At 30.8% G+C, this 26,984-nt stretch overlaps 2 protein-coding genes and 1 long non-coding RNA gene across 3 annotated transcripts; all 3 read right to left on the reverse strand.

Annotated features, from left to right (window-relative positions):
* Positions 1-7,664: 7,664 nt before the first annotated feature.
* LOC148612572 (uncharacterized) lies at positions 7,665-9,619 on the reverse strand. The gene is made up of 4 exons (XM_088594180.1): positions 9,496-9,619; positions 8,704-8,826; positions 8,194-8,301; positions 7,665-7,769 (listed from the first exon to the last, which is right to left on the reverse strand). Exons 1-4 carry the CDS (start codon positions 9,548-9,550, stop codon positions 7,732-7,734), a joined length of 324 nt encoding a protein of 107 aa, XP_088450306.1. The 5' UTR covers positions 9,551-9,619; the 3' UTR covers positions 7,665-7,731.
* Positions 9,620-18,194: 8,575 nt separating this feature from the next.
* On the reverse strand, positions 18,195-20,149 carry LOC148612573 (uncharacterized). The gene is made up of 2 exons (XR_015924430.1): positions 19,533-20,149; positions 18,195-18,322 (listed from the first exon to the last, which is right to left on the reverse strand). It is a non-coding gene; the product is annotated as an uncharacterized LOC148612573 (long non-coding RNA).
* Positions 20,150-22,863: 2,714 nt separating this feature from the next.
* On the reverse strand, positions 22,864-25,205 carry LOC148612574 (uncharacterized). Its single transcript, XM_088594166.1, has 3 exons — positions 25,096-25,205; positions 24,432-24,536; positions 22,864-23,946 (listed from the first exon to the last, which is right to left on the reverse strand). The coding sequence occupies exons 1-3, from the start codon at positions 25,148-25,150 to the stop codon at positions 23,288-23,290; spliced, it is 819 nt and encodes a 272-aa protein (XP_088450292.1). The 5' UTR covers positions 25,151-25,205; the 3' UTR covers positions 22,864-23,287.
* Positions 25,206-26,984: the final 1,779 nt, after the last annotated feature.

Raw genomic sequence — 26,984 nt, forward strand, 5'->3', positions numbered from 1 at the left:
TTCATTAAAGATTTGATGTCGATCCGTGACCTAGTGTTCCGATTTGTGATCTGTACGCTTATATTGTACAGCCTACAACATTTGCTGAATCTTTGAGCCAACAAAATACTTTTCGGGATAAAATCAACAGTTTCAAGTGCATGTAAGACAGATAGGTAAGTCAACTTACTGGTGCATGCCAGTCAATTGATTTAAACCTTTTAAAATGAAATAAGTCATTATAGTGACACCAGAATACAATGAAAACCATATATGCAAAGACTAAACAATTACTTTGTGATAATGTTAGACTTAGTCCTCGGCCAAATCTCTTTTGGGATTCACTGCATGAGATATTTTTTTATTTTGATGGCGGTGGTCTGAGCTCTTTTTATTATGATATTGTACACATACAAATAAAATGTATGTGCATGCAAGATAAAATGCATTGCACATGCAATGTTCTTTAAAAAAAAATGTTTTATAGCCATAGTGATGTCAGATGATTTTCTTAGAATATTCAATAGACATTGATTTTGAATTGCACAGTTATATTTACTGTATGTGATTATAGATGTAGAGTAACACCATGCACTCAATCGACCAATGCAGGCATTGATATACTACATGTAAGTAAAATAAAAATGATTACTTTTGTAAAGTATTAAAAACAAATGTCTACTCTTTTTCTTTTCTTATATTTGCAGATTGACAAATATCGATGAATCGCTTTTCTGTTAAAAGGATGGAGGTATTGTTTAGTATCAAGACATTAATACTACACAAGTATAAATAACGTTTTATTAAATTGTGAAGATTTACAGGATTTAAAGAAATAAAAATTCTAAAGAAAGGTCAATGACAGTGTTTTGAAATGCTGAATGTACATACATGTTACATTGGTTCGGAAACCAAACGATACTGGCACTGCCTCTAGATATATTTTATACAGCTGTAAAACAAATACTATAGTATATAGTTTTTTGTCCAAGGAAGCATTTTGCAGGCTACAAATGCATATAACTATTTAGAAGTTGATTAAAATTGTTTGATACAAGATTTAGTTGGAATATTGAGTTTAAAGTGTTAACTCTGAGCCATTATCGATGGATTCAGTCTTAAAGTCCTTCATATACCGGTATTGTAATTTTGTTTCATAAGAATTTCGAACGTTATCTGTTGAGTACATGTATGTAAGTGAGAATATTATTCCATTATGCAGTTTTATTCTCTTTTGCTAGCGAAGTGTTTAACAAGGACTAATGTAAAAACAAAGACCTCATAGACGTAAATTCTTAGCAAATCACACACTACCATGTTGGTCCTAAGGAAGAGTAATTGACAGGCTTCTTACGGGAATTGAACATGGAGCATTCCCAAACCCCGAATTAGCCTATATATATGTATATATTTAATATAACAATGCCACCGCAAAACATGTATATTGGTATGGTGCTGACAGCAGCGTCATCGTCGGCGGCGTCCGTGTCGTCGTCCATATTCACTTGGTTTTCGTGCGATGACTTTATAGTTATTGGTGATCAATTGTTATGAAATTTTGATATAACTAGTAAAGAAATGCTCTTGTTTGATTTTGAGTTTATGCCCCTACCATTTGGAAATAAAGGCCATCTATGTAACTGACAGATACCACACTATAGGTTTCTGTTAACCTAAAAAACAATCCTTGACATGACATAGCAAGTTAAACACATCCATGCAAGTATGCATTCAAGGAAGAAGCATTGTAATATGTAGATGACTTGTTTTATGGCAATCCATAATGGAATTTGTTCCCCATTTAGTTGTTTAGCAACACATCTTAATCCTAATAAATAGAGAAGGTTTCTAGACAATGCAAACACGTTCAAGACAAATCGTATGTATGTTCAAATTTGCTCTTCGAGCAATACCAGTCTGCGTCCATACTTGCCCCTAGGGCAATGCCAGTCTGTGTCCAAACTTGTTCCAGGGGAATAAAAATATCAAAATTCCATAATGTATTGGTGAAAAGTACTCTCTTTTGAAATAATTTAGCTTTTTTATTTAATGCGATACAATCTTACTTGTCTGAAAAAGAAAATATTGCATTGTTAGTATGAAAAATATTCTTTTTTATTATACATTGCAAAAAGCATTTTCACTGGTCTTTGAGTATGCAAATATTGATATTTCATAAAATTGGGATAATATATACTAAATGTTTAGATAAAAAAGTATAATTGACTAATGCGATACCATCAAATTGATCTAAATATGAAAAGAAAGTAATTTTAATGTGGAAAATGTCCACATTTATTGTATATGGATCATTAAGATCACATTTCCTTGTTCAAGGAGAATAAAAATATCAAAATTTCATTAAGTATTGGTGAAAAGTACTCAATTTTGAAATACTTTAGCTCTTTTAATTAAAGTGATACAATCTTACTTGTCAAAAAAAAAGAAAGAAAATGAGTATGAAAATATTGAAATTTCATAAAATTGGGATAATGTATACTCAGTTTTTAGATAATAATGTATTTTTGTATCATGCTATACAATCTAATTGCACTGAATATGAAAAGAAAGTAATGTTTTGTGACAAAAATCCATATTTGTTGTATATGGATCATTTGGAACACATTTCCTTGTTCAAGGAAAATAAAAATACAAAAATTTTATTAAGTATTAATGAAAGTACACTATTTTTTTAATACTTTATCTCTTTTAACTAAAGTGATACAATCTTACTTGTTTAAAAAAGAAAATATTGCATTGTTGATATGAAAAAATGTCCTTTTTTTATTATACATGGTACATTGTGAAAACATTTTTAGTGGTCTCTGAGCATTAAAATAATGAAAACTGGGGTACAATATACTCAATTTTCATTCTCAAACTAGAAACTAGAAAACTTTTCCCCATCCATTTCGGAAGGCTCTTCAAATTTTGGCAGTATTGTTTCCTACATCTATTGATTCCTGATTTTCTTTTGTACGTCAAAGGAAAATTATTTTCAAAACAATTTAGGTCTTTGAGGTATTTCTTTTTTTTTCTTTTCTTTTATCAATTATGTTGAGAGTATTCGATTTCTATACCATTTAATCATCATTGGATAGAAAATGGTTGTTTTTTTTTTGTAACCATATCTTGGTATTATCCTACAAGACCCCTTTGTGACTCGTGGTGGGAAGCTACTTTATTGTTGCTAGAACAAAAAATATTCAGTTGCAATTCACTCTTTGCGTGAGCTTGATGTCATTCATGTTTATTGTGGGAGTTTTTTGTGATACGTCCTTTCTTCCATCAGTTTTTTATATACAAATTTCTTATTTGTTTCAGTTATTGTGTAAATAGATCGTCTTTGTCCTCTGTTTCACGTACAGTCCATATTCTGGGATGTTGAATTGTCCCATTACTGACGTCTTCGTATTTTTACAGCTTTTTTTCAAAATTCTTGTAGAGAATATAATCACAAAATGTTCTTGCTAAACATGCTAGACATCGTCCTAGAGCAGAATTATTGTTCCGCTATAGATATGTCAAGAATATGTTTATCCACTGACACCTATGTGCTGAGACTCTTTCCATACAAAAGTCTGAACAGTTATCTGTTATAGATAAACAATGTTCCTAGTTATCTATTACGGTAGGACATTAAGCGTACCCGCAGTTCATATTGAAATATAATTGCAACATATTTCTCACCTATCGGTCACCTATTTGATTGTACTGCCACTTTGTGAATGAACTTCATTCTTACTTTCAATGTATTGATAAAAAAAATGACATGTTGCTACACACTTAACGGAATATTGATACGTCATACTTCTAAGCATGGTATTGGTATGATTGGTTTATGATATATTAATATGATAAGATCCAAAGATCAATATGCATTATCAACTACATAAGAAGTTATTCCCCAAACAGTAAATGAAAGTTTCTGTGAGTACTTATATTAGTTTTCGTGTTATATGACTTGTTTGTCTGTATCGTTGTCCGTTGTTTATTTTTTTTTTGTTCTTGAATTTGTTTGTCCATGGATTTCTATGGAATGTAAATTTACACATGTATCTCTATTATCACTTCTATGCTTCCAATTCTTATCACCTAACATTTTTTTTCAATTCAACAGTCCTGGCAAATTTTTATATCTATGGTAGTAAGAAAAATTACGAAAAATTCAGTTGTGTCTTCCGTCGAATTGATTTTATTCCACCAGTTAGCTTTGTCACACATTATGATCACAATTATAACTGAACTTATGTTCTTTGAGAAAAACGACATTTACTCCAGCGGTACTAAATTCTCAAAAAAATCATCATTATTTTTTACTTTTTTTCGTATTATACAGATATGTTGTCTTGTTGGAAAAAAAATACTCGATACAGTTATGAATGAGAGAGTTATCAAGGGAACCAAGGTTATAGCGGTAATCAAAAGAATGCAATCCAGGGAAAACAGACATACACAACAAAGAAAATAAAGTAACTGAAATCATAAATACAAAGTAACAAAAGCAAATGAGCAACTCGGACACTACTAAAAACTGGGACCATGGACTAAGTGCACTGGTAGGATGAACGTCCTCTGCTTTTCTAGAAACACCCATCGAATCGTTACGACTATGAAACAATCATCCTCCTCAGACTTGATTTACTATATATCATTACCATAGTAACTATGAAAACACAAACTACAACAGATAGATAGGAGAGGAGTACGTATACGCAACAAGCTTATTGGCTTGGAAAACTATATATCGTTTTCTCGAACCGAAGTCAATGTGCTTTTGTCAAACCTGGTCAAATACGGAAGAGGAAAAAAATCGACACGTCAGACATCTCATAACTTTAATAAACTCACAATTGCAGCGATTATAAAATGTATGTCTTAAATCTTAAGACACCATATGTTTGCGTGTTTATGTATCTGGCTAAACAGTTTCCATAAATATGAGGGGATAAGAAATGAAAATGAAAAAAATCTTTACAGATAAATTGTTTTGTGTAGGAGATTGACGAAAAATGTATCTTCAAAATACTTTTAATCAAGTTTAACGAATCAATTTAATTCATAGAGACCTCAAAATACTTAACCCGTGTTATGTTGAACAACTTGTATTAGATACCATTTTACAGATGGAATGGTAAACTCTATAAACAGCTGAAAAATGTCAAATGTTAACAATTTACAACAAATTGGAACAAATATCCTTTTTTGAACACCACGCTCTATGATTTCCTTATTAATTAACTAATAAGAACAAAACGGACTAATAAGATCCAATTCATAACCGTAAAATTTTAACCATAACGTTTTAAACAACGGTGCACTGTCACCTCGGATTAAGCACATGTTATCAGAGAAAAAATGAGAAATTTTTAGTGAGAATTTGTATTACTATTGGCGACAATTCTACGGTAATAAGATGATTTCTTTATTACAATTAAACTTGTATCATCATCTATAATTTGCATGCTATCAAAAACAAAAATTTCAATCAAATCAATATTACAAATTTTGATATGTGTAGATGTGTTTCAAGTACCCACTTGCAGCCTAAGAACCAAATACATAGGAAGATCTAATCCAAAAACAACTTGTATACAATAAGTACTTAAAAAAGCACAATCGAAATAGGAAATCAAATTTATCACAAGGAGTTTCTACCATGTGCTTACTGAGAATGAGGCTTCGGTGTTTTAAGTATATTAAAACTCATAATACTGCAACTTTTGATGATAAAATATATAATTTGGGGTCAGGCAGAGAACACGATATAGGTATCAATCACTAAATGAATTTAACGTTTTAACTGCAGTTTCCATGCCTGTCAGGATAACGTTTTCTATATTCCAAAGATTCATAATTTAAAGTACAATACATATATAAGAATGTGACGACTATATTCGCTACACTGCTCCATCGGATCAAATTGATACAAGGAAGATAATTTAAACTTATAGAATGGTCTGAAAAATTCCTAACGATGTTAGACCTGTCAAATTTGCAAAGCAAATTTTTTGTCGTTCCCTCCGCGGGACTCGAACTCGTACCGCTGTGACATCTATGGCAACACCGCCTGCACTAAATCCAGCGCCCTAGACCACTCGACCAGCTAGGCTATAAAAAAAATATGGCTTTCGCTAGCCTGGATTATTCCTCCTCGTAGGATTAATCTAGGGTTATAACTTAGTACATGATGTATAGAAGTACGGGACAGCTCATCTAGGTGTTATGTAGGATAGAGGATCAAATTAAGGATATATGTCACAACAAATATCAATATTATACAAACGGCTCAGAATGTTACGACTCTATTCGCTACACTGCTCCTTCAGATCAAATTGATACAGGGAAGATATGTAAACGTATAGAAAGGTCTGAAAAATTCCCAACGATGTTAGAACTGTCAAACTTGCAAAGCAATGTTCTTGTCGTTCCCTCCGAGGGGCTCGAACTCGTACCGCTGTGACATTTATGGCTACACCGCCTGTACTAAGTCAGTGACCTAGACCACTCGGTCAGGTAGGCTTTATAAAAAACATAGCTTTCGGTGGCCGGGTCATTCCTCCTCGTAGGATTAATATAAGACTTTAACACGATGTGTGGTAGTACGGGACAGCTCATCTAGGTGTAGTTATGTAGGATAGAGTAGGCATAGTGCATGCAGTGTTGCCATAGATGTCACAGAAGTATGAGTTCGAGTCCCGCGGAGGGTATGATCAAATATTTGCTTTGCAAATTTGACAGTTCTAACATCATTGGGAATTTTTCAGACCATTCTATATTTTGAATCGAAAAGCTGGCATTCCTATTTTTTTATCATATAAAAAACTGTATATTTGTCGAACCGTATAAGAATACTTTTTATTTCTTATATTTAATTGCGATAAAGTCTATTTCTAGAAGTGCTAAGAAATTTATGCAAAACTTCTTAAAAGTGCTCCTTCCTTTAGAGGTCCTTGACATTTCGTGTTCGTATTAAGTGTTGGAAATACTAAAGGGGGAGTGGAGGGGGACTACAACACACAGTTTCAGCAACAGGATGCAATAACTTAACATAATAACATATATTGAGAGTAATTGAAGGAACCAAGATTCTAGAGAAAATCAAAAGAATGCATCCAGAAACAAAAACCAGACAAAAAAAATCAATGAACATCGTAAAGACAATGATATTTGGCCATTGCAGCGATCTAATGTTGTACTGTACTGGTAAATGTAAATTCTTTAACTTTTGAATAGGTTGGCTTATAGGAATTTGTAATGCTCTACAATTACATGAGCAATGTGTAGTCAAACATGTTCATACCTTTGTCAAGTAATTGTAAACTTTATAATTTTCCTAATTTGTTCTTTTAATTGGAGATTGATCAGATTGGGTCACCTTTGCTATTTCGATGTATGGCCGATCTTTTAAATGAACTGAGGTCACCTAGTAAGGGCAGCATACTGCTTTTTTATATATATATTTCCGATTTATCCTTGTTTTTCCTAACTCATGTATTTATTAATATCTTCTTCCATTTTTTGATTAAGTTATGTGTGTACATTGCACATATATCAGTCACATCATAACAATTACAGTATGGATATTTCATAAAATATTTTCTGCAATATTTTGTAATAAATCAATAAGTTGATTAGTTACATTGCATTTACTACAATCACAAATTTAACACATGCAATAAAACTGAGATTACAGCAATATTTAATCAAAAACAATTTTCCGTTCTTTTTCCCTCCTGGTTGATGACTATTTTATTTTCTACCGTCGTTATAGTAGTATGGAATAGGAACTGAAATAGAAATTATGGAAGTTAGTTGATTATCGAGAAAAATTACATTTCATAGAAGTACAAATTACTGCTTTCATTAGCTAGCAGCTGATCACAGTTGAAACAGAAAGAAATGTTATAATTTTTTATTTAAATAAAACTACAATTGCAGGTTAAATTTTGTTTTAATGTTTTTTGTGATTTCGTTTGTTTGTGTTATTTAGAATACCGTTTATTCTTTAGTGTTCTTGGTTATCATTTTCATTAATTTTATTGTGTTTCTACTGAGATCACTTTATCATTAAAATTTGAATTTCAATTTCAATTTAAGAACTTTTGATATTGATTCGCGTGGATTTAAATAAAGAGTTTAGATAAATATACCAATGATGCTTAAAACTATTTTTGTTAAATTACAAATAATGGTAAAAATATATCTACTGACCACAAGGTTCCCCTTGGTAGCCTTGTATACACTTGCACCAATGATTGGTCCCATCATGGTCACATGTTCCATAGTCTCCACAAGGGTTTCCATAACATGGATCATATACTTAATAATAAATTAACATTATTTCTGTTACTACACAGCTGTGTATGAACTCCATATTAACAAAACTATATTTTGATATGTAAACCGCCTAAACATTTATTGTATCTTCCATCACTCAAAGGCATAAAATTATATTTTTTGTAATAATCATTTAATTTATGCTTGTTATCAACATTTCAGACTTCTAAAAATGTGTTTTATTTTTTGTTGTTAATAAATCTCATTTCTTTCGTGGACCATTGCCATTCTGTTATACTTGAGTAATCGACATTGCTTTGACAAAAGTTGTTTCATCGCCATTACAAAAATAGTTTCTGAAAATTTTCCATTATACCGTTTACACGTAAGTTATTCGTTGGCACTACGTTTCAGCGGTAAGAACAACTTTTTATATATACCTACCACAGTCTTTTCCATCATTGATGTAATTTACTGGACATTCACATCTATAAGTATTGCCTTCGGGAATACACGTTCCCATGTATCCACAAGGATTCCCTTCACAAGGATTGACACCATAGTAAACTATGAAAGATATTAATGAAATTTCTTTACAAATACCAGAAGAAAAGCCTTGTTTTACATTTCACAACTCAATTGCTGTGCATTTTGGCAGCAAATAAAATATCACCATTATTGTGACAGAGTAATGAAAAGTGTAAACCTTTCCCCATTCACTTATATAATTAACATATAAATTCTTTCATTTTAATTCAGCAATAACAATTTTTCTGATTGGCAAAAAAATAAATCATAGACACAATTTTGCTTCGTGAAAGTAAAGCAGTTAATTATGAACCTTTATGAGTCGTATCATTTTACTCTAATTTAATTGTCTCTAAACTATAGGTAGACGTCACAGTGTAAGTCCAAAGCAAAACAGTGATACATCGTACAATGGTATATGTAAATTCATGGTGCGTGATCAATTGGAGATACTCATAATATTGAATTATTAGGAATTACTGAAAAAGTGTTTTGCTTATTTGAAATTACATATATTTTCTTGTCGCATTCTTGAGAATATTTATTTAGTTTGTAGCACGCTATATTCTTTAAAATTTAAACTTTTTGTTAAATACCAGACACAATCTGCACACCAACCTGATATAATATGCTACATGTACATAATATTTCTCTTAACACAACAGTAATAATTAAACTTAATTGATCTGTTTTACAATGTTTACTTACCACCACCATGTACAACTACAAATACTGCCACAATAACTGCGATAACCTTCAACATTTTGGTTTGTTCAGGTATAAGTTGTTTCTTTACAAAATCGGCAAAGTTTAAATACTAGCATTTCCGAATCATTAACTAGTTGGAATATATTTAATTATATTTATGTTTTTGATGACATCTAGTCGTCTACTTAATTTGGATTCATTTTTCCGTATTATTGGCAATAAATTGTGCTGACAATTGTATTTGAAGGCACCTTAATGCAAAAAGCTTTTTTTTTTAAATTATTTTTAGGTCTTTGATATATTTTCTTTTGATTCTTTTATACAAATTTAATACAGGGAAAAAAACTTATTTTGAGCAATTATATTACAATTTTATACAGAACGTCAAAACATATATTTAAAATACCATTAATGTAATGGATTTTAAATAAAATACGACGCAATTTTATATCGAGGATTGCCATTGAGTTTTGATTTGAATTAAACTTCTGATATATCCTTATATCAGAAGTTTGTACGTGTCATATTTTCAATTTGCGATTTTAAACTCAAAAGTAATTGTTGTCTTTTCTGTCGTTTACTTATTACGATTTAAAGCAAATTTTGACTCTTTTTTATTTACAACGGCGAATTGTTCTTACCTTTCTTTTAAATTGCTAAAAATAATCAATATTCAAATCTGATACGATTCCTAATAGTTCCAGCCTTTAATAATAATGACAACTCCTTTTGAGGAAAACTTCTGATAAGCAAAGTGTTGATATGAATATTTAAACAGCAGTTTAAAAAATCAGACAAAAGGTGATTCATGTATGTCAATTAACAAACAGATTCAATTTTGTTTCTTGTTCAGAAACAGTTACTGATCAGATAACCAGTCTTAGTTTTTCGTACGATTTGCACTTTTGAAATAAAAATTATATAGATTGTACATGCAATTTGGCACTTTGCAGGAGTTGTCGTTCTTGATTTTGTTGGATTTGGTTCATTTCAGTGGTAGATAAATGTATGATTTTCTCAAAAGTGCAGATCTACACAGAGAAATGAATCTCGTTGTGTAAAAATATAGCATATGCAGACTGAAAAGGCGTCGTTTGTTTGGTGTGTTTTTCTACACCATGAATTACTTAACCATTGGAGTGTCTGAATTTTATGAGGACTGGTAATTAAATCTGTTTTATCATAGGTCCATATTTATGTTACAAGCAGATGGTTTTGATTCAATTCGAAAATAGGCAAATTGTGTTAAGATCATGAAAAATTCATCATACAGGGTTACACATTACTCATTATATATTTGAAAACACCAGAAACATTCATATCAAGTTAACTTTCAATTTGTCTCTTAGTTTCAGAAAAGATGATGTTTTAAACAAATAATAAGTTTCATCGGTGGACAACAGCAGACGACAAATGATGGCAATTGCAAGCATGGTCCTTTGATTCCTAGTAAATATTTGAGTCAGAATTACTACTTTTCTGGTTTGTTGATTTGTTATGGAGTTGTGTCCCTTTAACTAAATGTGTCGTGTGTTGTCATACTTAATTGCTCTAAACGCCTTGAAAAAGTGAACTGATTTTTGGTATGCGGCTTTGGCATGATAGGTTACATGCCAAGGTTTAACTATGTTGCGGTTAGTTGATTTTGATAGAACAAAATTATAAATTCAGTCGGAACCATTTTTGTAAAATGTCGATATATCTAGTTTATTTGATCAAATGACAAATGAATTGATTTTCATGGGAATTAAGGAAAAAGATCTGCTGAAAACTATGTAAGTGCTGCTGTTGATATTGTAAGTGATCAAGACAAGATTTTATCGAAAAACAGAAATTGTATGACTGATAAAAGTAACACCCGACTAGAGACTTAGAGAATAATAACTGGAATGAACAATGAAAATATATATGATAGTTAAACACTGAACCTAAATCAATTTAAATGTTCAATACATGAACTGATTCAATTTTATGAAATAGCCGAAATACTGAGTAAAAACATAGTTTGAAAATTTAGAGGTTTACTTGATTAACAAGGTGAATCTATCACCAAGAACTTATTGACATGTATGCTTTTATACAATGAAAAGGTAGAGGAATCTGCTTTTCCAACAGTTTATAGGGAGTGGAATTTCCAATAAACCTATAATGAATATCAAGGGAAACCTTGTTAATGTATTTATAACAATGGTTGTTGAGTGTATTACTTGAGACAGAAGATAAAAATTATATTATCAGGTACTCACGTGGATTAAAACCGGATTTTTTTAAGCAGTCCACAATTCGAATTTTAAAAAAATGATATTATCAACTCCATGTGTTAAGCACTTGGAATTATTAATACTATAACTACAGGTTCTTGTTTTTCAATAGCATCAAAGGATGTACACATACTTGTAGAGGGGTCTATATCTAATACATTGTTGAGGAAATTGAAAAAAAAATACCAAAAATTATGATTTATTTAATGATAAGAAATATGATACACCAGTATATCTGATGGTATGTTTAAAGGAATAATGCACCTCCATTATTTTGAAAATTTTATTAGATGCTACTGGAGTTACGTTGGTGAAATGTCAGTTTTTTTTAATCTTTTACCAAACGGAAAATATTATTAACCATCCCTGAAAAAATTACAGGAAAGTAAAGGGTGTTTTGCAACTAACATTACCATAGAAAGAATGTTTGGACAACTCGATAGACAAAAAACTGTTTCTAACCAAATCAATGTAACTTCTATAAATGTCAAACTAATACTACGAAATAAAAAAAATTAGAGACAAAACGTGGAAAAGCAAAAAAAGTAGAAACAGCAAGTATAAATGGTGAAAAAATTGAGGCAGAAAGATATGACGGAATTTGTTACCTTCCAGTTGGAGAGGAGAGAAGAAGATAATCGAGAAAAAAGAAGCCAAATTAAAAAACCAATATTATCAAACTTGTATACTCCAACAGACAATTAATAAAATGGCGGGAAGTGGATTTCAGGAAGAGAGATGGATGAGTTTTGAATACATTAACTTAAAAAAGGGACAAAATTTAAGCCATTAAACTGCATATCAATTACAGACCAGGTATAGAGAAGCAAAATGTCGATGACAAGCTTATTTTTTGTAAATGGGCTGATTTAAACTAAATGATCAAAAATTAAAAAAAAATGTTTATTAGAAAACTCAGAATTTGACATAAACAATATTTGCCAGTCAATTGTACCAATGGAGATACAACCACATGTACCATCACATCAATTATAGATTATCCACCATCATCATCAGAACCTCCATAAGCACTATTGGCCCATCCTGTATCGGAACCATCTTCCTCAGACTGTGAACCAACATAAACCACCTACTTTTTATAAAGGAAAATATGTTATACTTGTATGGGATGATGAGGAGAATAATCCAATTGTTTACTGTGGAAAAGTATAACAGTACCTGAAGTCTTAGAAGATATACAGGAAAAATACTACCTTTCCTTAATTCCATGGTGTGCATGTTGGTCCAAATCATTCTAACAACTATACATTTTAGTAAATGTATTTTCATTTCTGTTAAGTCAAACCATTCAACAACATGAAATATATACATGAATTTCATTTATATTTCATATTGTTTGCGTTAAACCAAATTTGGAGAAATAGATATAATACAGGTATTATTATATAAGTTTATATACAAGGATGTTTAATTACTGTTTTAACAGTACTTTTTTTACATTTCATGACTGAAAATTTTGATATTGCAAAATATCAAATAAAATTAATTAATTTCAACATCATTATAAGTTTGTCATGGCTAGTTTGATATGATGTTGAAATAAATAATTAAATAAAGATGATTTGCAATATTAAACCTTCACAAGTTATAAAACCTTTTTTCTATGAGTTTTTTTAATGAATATTTTTTTTCTGTTTGACTTTGGTACCCACCTTGGCAGGAATTATAGAATAAGATTTTACATGAGAACAACATACAAAAGTCAAAACATGGATTTCAAGTGAGTCATTTTGTGTTGACAATGGGACCAAATGACACTACAAAATAAAACAAGGATTCCATCTGAATAAAATTATCAATAGTGTGATGCATGTGTTGCACAGGTATCTAGCCATCAGATAAAAAGACGAATTCACTTAATTTCATTTTATCCTTTAATACTTTTGAGAATGACAGTACTTGCAACTAAATATGACAATAGAAATAGTTAAACTACTGAAGATCTGAAAACTTTTAAGAATAGATATATGTAGAAGTTAACACTTAATAATAAGTTATTCATTATTGTAAACTTTGCTGATTTATTAACACAATGCTATATAGGTTACAGACCACCAATTCAACCAATGAGCATTTGGAACGTACGCAAAAATAGTCCTACGCAGAAATTACCCCTGTTCCTCATAGTGCTGTGAAAAAAGTTCTCATCTTATTTAAAAAATTCAAACAGTTTCTGAAAGGAAAAACATTTCTGTACATTTTATAGGTGCATTTTGCTTCTTGTGATGTGAAGCCTAATCTCCATAATGATTTTTAAATATACCCCTATCTTGTGAAAACACTGGGATTTCCCATGCTATTTATAGACCCTTCACTTCCGGTGACCAGTACTGCACTGCAAGTCTGCTAACCCCACATGCCATTCTGAGGATTGTGAGCTGACATATGTAGAATCATGCTGATATATAGTCATCTGCAGGTTAAAGTTAAGGTAAAGTCCAGAGAAGCCATTGAATATTGTGAAATTAGCATAGAAGCCTATGGGAAGTGGAATTAGTGGTTTTTAGCCTTAAGCTGAAGCCATGGCAAAATGAAAAGTTTCTTGAAATAGCTTTAAACTACTTGAAGATCTTGTTAACTTTGCCATGAGAGGAATACACTACAAAAATCCTTCAAAATATGCATTTTTTTAAGTTATAGGTCCAAATTATGGAAAATTGGTCTTTTTGGCTGATTTTTATGTCCTATCTTGTAAAAAGTGTAGAAAATTTAGTAAAAATATCAAATATTAAACTTTGAGGGCTATATTTACCTAAATATGGTAGTAATAAGCACTTGAAATCAAGTTTTGTGTAGATTTGAGCAAAAATTAGGTTAGAAATGAGGAAAAACTCACTTTCATTACTGCGGTTAAGGCCATATAAGCATTCCCCTATGGCAACATGGAAAATCCATTATTGAGCACTTTTTTTGCTTTAGGTGCCCTTTACTGGTCATGTTCTAATGTGAAAACACTGTATTTACAAATTTAAAGCCAACTATATCACCTTTTGTGAAAATTTAAAGATTTAGGATTTTTGACATGTGATCAAGAAAAAGGGGGAGGCATGTCAGAAATAAATTTTTAAAAATAGACCAATTTCTCAGAAAATGATTACTTTTAAAACTATTTCTTCATTAATATTGTTAAAAAACAAGTTGTGATTGATATTTTTTATTTGAAAAGTCAGAAAAAGTTCTTTGCAAATATTTAATGCATTTCAGTATGGTAGAATATTTTCACTTTTTTGCTCGCACAACTTGGTTACCCTATATTTAAAAATTAAATATTTAAAAAAGTGCTTGTCACATTTCACTGAAACTTTGCAAATGCATTCAGTATGTGTGTAGGAAGATACCTGTATAGTTATTTATTTTTTCTAAGACAAAAAGTGACTCTTTAGGTTACAGACCACCAATTCAACCAATGAGCATTTGGAACGTACGCAAAAATAGTCCTACGCAGAAATTACCCCTGTTCCTCATAGTGCTGTGAAAAAAGTTCTCATCTTATTTAAAAAATTCAAACAGTTTCTGAAAGGAAAAACATTTCTGTACATTTTATAGGTGCATTTTGCTTCTTGTGATGTGAAGCCTAATCTCCATAATGATTTTTAAATATACCCCTATCTTGTGAAAACACTGGGATTTCCCATGCTATTTATAGACCCTTCACTTCCGGTGACCAGTACTGCACTGCAAGTCTGCTAACCCCACATGCCATTCTGAGGATTGTGAGCTGACATATGTAGAATCATGCTGATATATAGTCATCTGCAGGTTAAAGTTAAGGTAAAGTCCAGAGAAGCCATTGAATATTGTGAAATTAGCATAGAAGCCTATGGGAAGTGGAATTAGTGGTTTTTAGCCTATATATTGACCTTCTGGAAGGCACTCTTACACTAAAATGTAAGCAATACTTACACAAGAATGTGGTTTTATTTTCGTGTGATTGTTGTCATTTAAATTTCTACAAAAAAATATTTGAAGAAAATTAATATTACTATGACCTAATAATTTATTTCTTGAATTATTATATTTATTGAAAATCAAACAATCATAACGAAATGTTTCTAACACGTGTATTTTTTTTCATTTTTTTCAGAAATAATTGATGAAACATACATTGTACTTTAGTTCATTGATTTTGAAAAAGAAAACAATGTAACTTTCTTGAAATACGTTTAAGTTATCTCTCTTAGTAATTGTAAAATTTATGTTTTCGGAGAACTCTTTATGTTAATATAATTACAAATGGAGATATTTGTTTCTTGAAAGCAACCAATCAAATATGCTTATGTGGTTTTGAAAGAATGACATCTGTAAGGGAAGTTACGTTGAAATAAGGAATTTCATAGGATATTTTTTTTCACTGAATTCTACATATGAATATATTTTCTATGAAAAATAGTACCAACTGATAGCAATCATTAATTTATTCCTTTAATGTTTTTTTGTGGCGATGATCCGGAATTGTTCATTAATTGCTACCAAAAGCACAATTCATTCCCCAGATTACGTTAGCGTTAAAACAATTTATAATTGTAAACTATTGATTAACTCACATGACTGGAAAATATATATACCGACGATAAGAAAGTTGTGCAGGAAGTCTTTTTACTGTGATTGGTTGGTTGTTTGATTTGCTTGCCACCCAAATATAGGATTGCATTGTATCAATTAAATTTTATTATTATTTAGTCCTCTAATCAACAGCTAGAAATTTTTATTTCAGACTAATTTTGTATGTCCATAATAACTGTACTTACTTAATTAGTAAAACTTACGTAATAAACCAATACGACAAAAAGCTTACTATTTAAATGGAGCCAAGATTTCTTAATAAGACCAATATGTTCTCCGTTTCATAGCTTTCCTCTCTCTCTCATTTCGTAAACCCTGGACATTTCAATAATGCGCAACTCCTCGGGCATGTGTTTCTAGAAAAGCAAATGACACTGATCCGATCAGTGATTCTGGTATCAGTAGAGAGAGTCAGGGTTGCTTATTGACTTTTATGTTTTTTTGTGTTTTCTTTTTCTTTTACTTTTTGTTGTGTGTGTCTATTTTCCTTGTCTTATCATTATATTGAAACAAGTTATTTTTATTATTGTTTGAATCCTGGTTCCCTTTATTAACCTTACTTAACTTTTCAATGTATTATCGTTCACATCCTGTTTCTCGCTTTTAAATTATCTCCTGTCCTCAGGTTCTATTATTTGATGTTCATTACTTTTTCATTTTAACCGTGTTTGTGTACGTTTTATATGTATTGACTTTGGATAAAGCTTTTAACTTTGACTTTAAGTTGTCTCTGATGGTTCTATATAAATTCGGTCTTTCAACTAATATTTCGGTACATCTATTATTATAGCAAACTAGTCCTTTAGTATGTCTTCAGATGTAGTGAAAGAGACAAAAAATATTCAGATTTTAGCTTTGCTAAATTTCCTCATCACACCCATAGGTTGAGGCAAAACACGTACGCTTTCCAGTAAAAAATGGTGGCAAAAAAAGAGTTCGTGAACGATCTTATCTTACCAATATGGGTTTGGAAATATTTTTAAAATGTTTTAATATAACAATTGTATCACGAATAACTTATGATTGATTATTTCTTGAAGTTTTTCATTTCCACGAATGACTGTTTTGAAAGGACCTATATCTTATATCTGGTCGTGACGCATCAATTGACACATTGATACGTCATAATAAGCTGCTAGATGTAATGCATTACAATTCAAAATTAATCCGAAAAATGACCTCAGAGAAAAGGAATTAAACACCACTTTTTTAATGCAAGATTAAGAATCCAGGGACACCCTTGCGTAAAATATAATAGCTCTGTAACTCGGTGGATTCTCGTTAGAGAACGATTGAATCTTATACTCGGGTCTGTGATATTCCCCTTTTTGTCACTCGTACAGGTATAAAATTGTAAATATAAATTTTCACTTCATGATTGAGTCCCTGTAAAAGCCCTAACAAATTCATGCACTTAAAATGAATCTCTGAAAGAAATTTTCATGCAAAGTTGATTTTAATCATATGATTTTATAAAAGAGAATGACAAATATGTAAATACTTAAGGAAACCTTCAAAACATGTTGACGAGAGGAATGAAGACGCCTTCGAACTATAAGTTATCTAGTAATCAATAACTGATCGTTTTGATACTTAAAGGTTTGTAGTGATTTATTCTAACTTTTGTATCAGAGACCAGCAAGCACAGTTAGGCATACAACATAAAATTTTCATTGACAAAAAAAAACACCATTTTTAAATCAAACTTGAATTTTTTGGTTGCACAAAATGTGTGAAATCTTCGTCGATTACATAATAATTGTTAAAGTTTCACTTTGTGATGTTTTATCTGTGTACAAGTTTCTGTAAATGCTGAGACTTGCAATTCAGGATTACAAATCAATACATATAAAGTTGCAATAACAACAATTTATTGATCAAATAAATGATATAGCCCTTTCAACTTTGGTCTAGGTATACTAATAGTCCTAAATGATTTCAATTTTGCCTTCTACTACTGTCATACTGGTAAGCGATTGGAACTGAAATAAAAAGTGTTCAAATACTACACAATCAAAATGATTATACAACAGCAAGTTTTTTGTTGTGTTAATTTTGATGTTCATTTGAATACTTGTGATCGTTTTTTTTTAAATGTTTTATTATTTTTTGTGTGTTTGTTATTTTTATATACATGCCAGTTTTAATCAATATTATTGTTACATTTTCTCCATTTAAGAATTAAAAATTGTTATATTGATATTGCAAGGTTCCTGATATACATTTACACAAATGATTGATGGCATCATGGTCACAGATACCACAGTCTCCCTGTGGGTTTTAATCACATAAAACATATACTTTAACATAAACGTCATTGACTCAAGCTAAAAAAAAATAAATATATAAGGATTAATGAAACATGAATTGCAATTCAATTTGTTTGAATGTTCATTATATAAAAGAATTCAAATAAAACCAAAAAATGATCTGATATGTCACTAAATTCAACTTGTACCAACATCAAATATGAATTTTTTTCTTTGTAAATAATTCATGAATTATCCCCCTTCGCCACACAGTGTACGCGTCTATTTTTATTTGTTTGTTTTATTTTGCTAAGGCAGGAAGATATTAGTCAAAAAAGAAGAGTATTAAGTATATTTGTTTTTTCAAATGCTTTCCTTCTACAACAAAAGCATTTTGCAAAGAGTATTCTCATTTCGTGCTCTATGTAAAAGATATCTCCAAAGGAAATATGCACAATTTCAATAATTTAACCAATTCAGGTTCTATCATGTGCCACAAAATTTTCAATGGTATATGGAGTGGAAAAAAATTAAATATATTGGTAAAAAGAGGATATTTTGTGCAAACCTAAATCATTCTTTTTAGAATTTTCCGAGTCTGGGAAATCTTTACACGGTATCTTTAGATCCCCCTTTGAAAAATGGTATACAAATATTTAATTTGTTTAAGAAGGTTGACCTAGAGTAAGGGACATAATTCTTGAAATCATTGATATGTTTGTATCATATTCAACATCACTAAAGCCACTAAAGCCTGCATTTGAAACAGAAGGATATAAGTCCAAGTTACTTTGATGCTTACATGAGATTGATATAAAATGGTGAACATAAACGTTCTGATGATTTGATGATTTTGTAAGTTCTTTACCCCAGGTTACTTTCTTAAACAATGTTGTTATGGTACGATCTTTTTCTAATATTTTTTTATTTAACATTTACCTACCACACTTGTTTCCGTCATTTATTTAATGTACTAGGTATTTACATCTGTAAGTTTTCCCATCAAAAATATACATTCCCAGGTGCCTGCAAGGGTTGTTATTACAAAGGGTTGAAAAATCCATCATAGTAGACTGCAAAAATATTATGACGGATAATAGACTTTGTAAGTGTCGTTCTTGTTTCATTTTCCTAATCGAAATTCCCGATGTAGAACGTACTGAAATTGAAGACCGATTTGTATTTTGTTGATTACTTTCGGGGTCTCGAAACGATGTATTACGTTCTTTACATATAGTACATATTCCTTTTCTTAATATTTTATCAAGTAGAAAAGATTTTGCCATTTTTGATTGGTGTATTTAAGTAAAAAGATGTTTTAGCTTTACGCTTACTTCAACGTTCTTGGCTCAGGTAATGACAAGTTTCCATGCAACTGACTGATAGATTTGAACCCATTTTCGTGAAACCACGGAGTTACACAACGAGACTTACATACCCTATTTTTGTCAAATACCATAAAAAAAGTTCCTATTTTACACATCTCAAATGTTTGTGCTTTTGATATTTTTTTATATTACTACCGTCAGTGCAAGATTTATAAAAGCAATAAAGAACATTAAACTCCTCTTTTCCTTTTATACAATAAACACTTCTTGCGAGAATTTACAATTACAGCTGGAGCGATTACTTTCGATTTGTTGATAAGAAATCCAACATTACCTTCATTTTACCGATTACAAATTTTGAGTTCATGTATATATATATATATATATATATATATTTATATATATATATATATATAGGTGAAGGTCTGACAAATTCCCAGCGATGTTAGAACTGTCAAATTTGCGATGCAAATTTTTGGTCGTTCCCTCGAACTCGTACTGCTGTGACATCTATGTCAACACCGCCTGCACTAAGTATCTATATATATATCGTGCAGAAACAAACCGTTAAATTTGATAAATCATAGAAAAATCGTATAAGCATTCAACTGTTCATTTAAAATAAGAATTCCCTTTCACTAGATGACCGTAAATAATACATCTTAAGATGTTCAAATTAGGTTATTCTCCATGATGCATTTATTCTATAAATTTTTTCTCCTTGAAGAATGTTATCTATAAAAAAAAAACTAAATATGATTTTGTATTCATAACTCAGGTTTGTTTTATTTTATTATTTTGCTAAAAAGTTAACTTTTGATGTATAAAAGCCAGTATAATAGTTGCATATAAACTTTATGCATACATTTTCACATCAATATAACAAAGTCTAAAAGTATCATTTAGTTAGTATCATATACTAACTGTTTAGTAGCATTCAAGATAAGAATTATGCAAATTGTTATTCATGGTTTGAAAACCTACATATTTTTATTTTTGATATTATGTTTTAATTGATTTAGTAAACATAAATTAACATTTGGCTTTTCATATAACCCATGTTCTTAGGTGATAAAAATTGTAAAGAATGCACTGTAGAACTCAAATTTTAGAGCAATTACTCTGTAAATGGTACTAAAATACAGTAGAAGCTATTAGATTTTCACTTTGGATTATCTCCTTATAGCAAACAGATTGGAATGAATAATTATACATTTCATCATATAGATCTATAAAGCAACTTACATTGTAATAACAAAAATAAAAATGTGTAGCCTTGTTTGGGGTGTATCACGTATTACAGAATTCGGATGATTTTACAACGACTACATCTTAAGTAATGTATTTACATCTTATTTACAAAACCCACAACGAAATCTAATAACGAAATTGATAATTTTGGTTTTTTTAGCTCACAATTTGGGTGGGGTTACATAATGATAAGGGTCTATACTTCATCCTATCCTTGCTTTTTTTTCTTCCGTTACGTAGAGATGAACATCATCTTGTCCGTTACTCTTCCTATACAACTGAACGGAATTTAATATATATTTCACAGAATCTTTATTACATATTACCACTGAGATTTTTATCCATAACTATATCTATTTGTAGGTGAAAACATGCATGTTAGCAAATAAGGAAATGGGGGTACCAAGTTAGTGAGTATTGCTTACTGTTAATTTGTTGTGTATTGTCGTCATTCCTGGAATAATCGAAAATGTTACATATTGTGTGGCCTTCTAGTTTTATTGATTATTAAGGGTACGTGATTCAAAAGATATTCAGCGTACTTAAGGCTTTTTTTTTCTATTTATTCTTTTATGGACGCTATATTTATATTTTATATATATTGACGCTATTTTTCTGGAAAAAAAAGGATACAAATACAACCTGTTTCTGCTGTAAAAAATCATGACGTAAGAACCGCAGACGACAAAACAACAGTTTGTTGGTGTAACTGAAGGCGATATAAAGAATCGATGGAAAACTACCCTGTGCCCTTTTCACAAAAAATCATAACTGTAAAATTAATCGTAAGTTATGACATCACAATAGTTTGATTTACTATGACGTCATAATTTACGGCTAATTTTACACTTAAAAGGACCGCTGGCTCTATGGTGAAGGGGTAATCAGCACCTACCAAATTGTCTATGTCGTGTACTAGTCACTTATGTCGGATACTTCAAATATAAAGACAAATGCTACATGTAGAAATACAATTCTAAAAACTACGATATGCTCCTCATCTTATGCAGTAATTACCGATTTTAATTATCAATATTTCAAACTCTTAACCTTGTCTAGTTCACAGAAGCAGGTTTTAGTGGTAGATATAAGGGTTTAAGTGAGGATAAATCTTTCGAATTTTTTAATTGTGGAGGATATTTTCAGAAGAAATACACATACGTGGCATTAACAATGTGATGCCTGCCCAGAAAACTGCTCAGAATCCTACAGCTCATGCCGTTCTTCAAAGGGGGTCCAATGGTGCCAACCCTGTGCAATTCATCTATACAATTTAATTTCCCCCAGTACAGTAAAATGAAATTCCAATCCTGTGGAATGTTGCTTACTATTTCAAGTTTTGATTTTAATTTAAATGTTAATGTTCAATTTTCATATGACGTATTAACTACGTTCGAAATCAAAAGTTGACAAGAGACATACACACATTCACACACAAACAGACTAGTTTCGTACTAATTCATCAATTAAGCTCAAACAAATTTATCAGGACTCTTGAGTGCATATTCGTGATATATCTGTATCTTCCCATACTAATTTTTCATGTTTTATTTTGATTTGATGGCTACAAGTTTTCCTAGCATTTTTTCAATTAGCAAATCATCCGAAAAATTACAAACGTTTCCATTATGCAGAACAACGATAACTCAATCGAAATACATATATCTCAATTTGCAAACTTCAATAACAATACAGTTTAAAATGAAAGTATTTTTATTTGTAGTGGAAAGCAAAATTTCAGGTACACTGTATTTATATAAAAAAAAACATCGATACCAAATCACTCAAAGTACTGAAAAAGCATCTTTTAAACAAGTAAATTATAATACAAATGAAGATTTGACGTTACTTCAAACTTTAAAACTATTGATAAAAAAATACAAAAAAAATCTCTTTCCGCACCGAAGTAGATTGTTCAGTGAAACATGTTAACTAACTTACGTATAATTAATACAACCAAACGATATAATTTGAATAAGAAGTCTCGAAAATGATTTTAGATAAATTTTAAATGTGAAATGTTATATTTTTAAAGAAACAATCTGTGAAAATATGTTCCAAAAGACATATCTTCATATCTGGTCGTGTTGCGAAATATTAATTTACCAAAACAATTATGTCATTTCCTTCCACTCCATGAAACGTGTTGTTGATCCTTGTTATTGTTACTACTACCACCATAGTATTGAGCTTTGTTGTTATCTCCATTCTTACCATAGTATTGACCATTTTCAATGTATTTATCCCCGTCATAGTATTGACCCTGCCTCTTATTATCATCGCTACCATAGTATTGGCCTTTTTCATTGTATTTATCCCCGTCATAGTATTGACCCTGCTTCTTATTATCATCGCTACCATAGTATTGGCCATTTTCGTTGTATTTATCTCCGTCATAGTATTGAGCTTTGTTGTTATCTCCATCTTTACCATTGTATTGGCCTTTTTCATTGTATGTATCCCTGTCATAGTATTGACTCTGCTTCTTTTTATCATCGCTACCATAGTATTCACTATTTTTGTTGTATTTATCTCCGTCATAATATTGACCCTTTTTGTTATTTCTATCCCTACCATAGTATTGGCCATTTTCATTGTTTGTATCCCCGTAATAGTATTGGCCCTGGTTATAATTTCCATCATTCGAAGAGTATTGGTCTTTGCTGTTATATTTATCTTTGTCGTAGTATTGACCCTTGTTGTCACCATAGTACTGATATTGGTCATAGTTTCCACTATCGTCTTTATATCCATAACTGACTTTGCCGGACCCAGGAACTGTAATAAGCATTGATCTTTTGTATTTAAAGCAAATGGGTGCATACTCTTTCGACAAATTTTACTACTTGAGAAAGACCACAAATTTCTTAATGTACGGGATTGTAATCTTCAGGTAATGCATGTTTAAATACAATTCAAAATTATCCTATTTGATTAATTGACTGGTTAACTGTTTTTAACGACCCATGTCAGATAGTTTATTCATTTCAGGACTAAAATGTTTAAATTCTGATTTGTTCTAGTCGATACGCTGAGTTTATAGTTCAGATAAACTGCAAATTACGTCAAGCACTTATAAGTAGTTATGTAATAAACTATAATGTTAACGTATCATTGTTTGTTGAGTATCAATTTTCGTGGTTTTAGTGGGTTTGGTAAACCACGAAATTTGGTTCCCCACGAGAAGAAAATTTTTCATTCGTTTGTATGATAGAGTTGTCGATTTGAAGAATTCGAATGTTAAACATAATAAGCTATCATACCACATGGTTCGCCGTAATATCCTTCTATACATTCACACCAATGCTTCTCTCCCTCATACCGACAGGAACCGTAGTCTCCACATGGGTTTCCTTCACATGGCCAGTCTGTTAATAAAAATACCAATGGTCCTTATTTTATCTTACTTTCCATATTGTAAACAATTTCTCTGTCGTGAATTTAAATTTTTTAAAAATCGTTAATTCAAAGTTTTGTAAGATCGCAGGCATCCACATTAAATTCAGAAGCCAGAGATTAAAGATTAAGCAGAGAAAAAGACATCAACAACGAATTGTACAGAGAAATCAAAATGATACATATATTGACTCATTCAGATGCCACATACTAGGTTCACCAGTAAGGTAAACGTTTTTATCTTTCTACGAATTGCTAATAGTGTCATGAAATTGATAGTACATATTAGCATCAAAAGAGTCATACAAAGATATCAATACAACTTTAAATTCCCAAGCTAAGAAATACATGTAGTTGTTGTTGATGCCATAAAAAACATGTTTTATTTCCTTGAACTGTTCTGAGTGCTTTTAAGCTGACAAATTTGCTCAAATTTTAAAATCATTCATGTACAACAAACACTTCATTTTGACTATAACAAAGACTGATACTAAACAATATATTTTGAAGAAATAAAACTGGTTGACTTACGTGTCCCATGAACTGTGATACAAAGCACTGAAATTACTGCTATTGTCAAATGCATCTTCCAATCCACTGCACAAAGTTCCGAAATCCACTGTTTATAAAGGCTTTATTGTCCGAAACAATAAAAAGTATTCGAGATAAAAAGAAAATGGATAACAAAAACTTTAACGACCATTAAAAAGGCATATAAATCATAGCATAAGTATGAACTGTTTGAATATCAAATGTTTTTGCAACCAATTGACATAAAAGTATGTTTATGTTTTTTTTCATGACTAATAGAACAATACTTGTTTTGATATTCCCATTACATAAATGGTACCTTAATTGAATTTCAAACACCGTCTGCAGCAAAAACAAAAAAAAATTTTTCACAAAAGAATTGTTCATTTTCGCTGTAAATATGATTCTGATTTAAGTATTATTAGCCTAATTTGTATTACTTCTTTTGAAATCAAAAAGTATACCAATGGTAAAACCTGTTACTTCAAACTATTGGAGGTTTTATTATAAAATTCTTATTCAATCAAACAAAATGCTTTGAAAGTTTTTAAAAGGACACACACCTTGTAATTAAAACATAGAAATAAAGACAAATAGCTTTTTAAGTCAAAGTGGAGAGAGAAAGAAAACAAAACTGGCAGATTAGTTAAGTAATGTGGCTTATTCGAAATTGGTAATGTCTATTATGAAAGGACGTCATTAAACTCAAGGTAATTGTACTGATGAAAAATAAATGAGGTGAAAATACAGCCTGATCGGATGATGGAGAAATTCGGGTTTCTTTTGCGTTATAACGTAAAATGAGTAAGGCATGGCCTACTTCGGACATACTGTTGTAAATCAGGTATGTTTCCTCTTCATCCATGATGACATACTTTTTTTGCAAAAGCAATTGGGATGCGTATTGTTGATGCCCCATGCAATTTTTTATTCTTATTTATCTCTGACTTTAAAACATTTTTTTTACATTTTTTGTGCGTTATTAAGTCTTTGAAAACGAAACGCAAGAAAGGATGGGCAACCGAATTGCGTCCATTTAATACAAAACAAAAATCAGCATTCCGGATGTAGATAATATAGAATATTTTAATTATTTTCTTTGTTTTAGACTATTAATTTCGATTTCAGTTTAGAGGCTACTTTCAATTTTTATTCAGTTCCCCTTCCCAATACTGCATGCCTGTCCGATATATTGTTCCAGGTCGGTTGTGTGTATATCTTACATGCGGTGTTAAGTATAAACAATATTCTTTTACTGGTTTAGCAGCAGTTACCAGGTAGTCAAGTTTTTATTTAAAAATCACTTGAGCTAGCACTGTTAATGAAATCATTTTTGCTGTGTACATCTCTTCATTTTTCTTTTTGTAGGGCCCATGAAAGTGCGAAAAAGGTACCCAAGAACTGAACAATAATTGAAAATACCATTATTTTATTTCTGCATCACTGGATTTGCTGAGAATTTTTCCAATAGAGTGTTTGAACAGAAGTCTTTTGAGATAGTTTTCTGCCCTTGAAATTATTACTCAATGCACCAACATGATATGTAAAATCTAATCTGTTTTCCTTGATTTTGATAGTGCATATAGTCAAACTACTATTTCACAATGGTGTTTTTTTTATACCATATTTCATTCCCTGCCTGATTCTTATAGCAACTGACACTTTACACTGTATAATGCTACTTATATTGTGAAACCACGAAACAGGTACCTGCAATTATGCTCAATTAACAGAATCCGTAAAACAGTAAACTATTAAGTAAATAGGCCTTAATTCTCTCATTTTCTCACAATAAATGTGTTTCACGCTGGAAAAAAACAAAATCTTGACAAAGCACATCTTCCTTTGAAATGTGGAACTTTTTGGCACTTAGCGCATTGTTTAGTACA

Source organism: Perna viridis, chromosome 7 (genome assembly GCF_037379345.1).
Source record: "Perna viridis isolate PV_CMFRI_1.1 ecotype Kerala chromosome 7, ASM3737934v1, whole genome shotgun sequence".
NCBI classification, from domain to species: domain Eukaryota; kingdom Metazoa; phylum Mollusca; class Bivalvia; order Mytilida; family Mytilidae; genus Perna; species Perna viridis.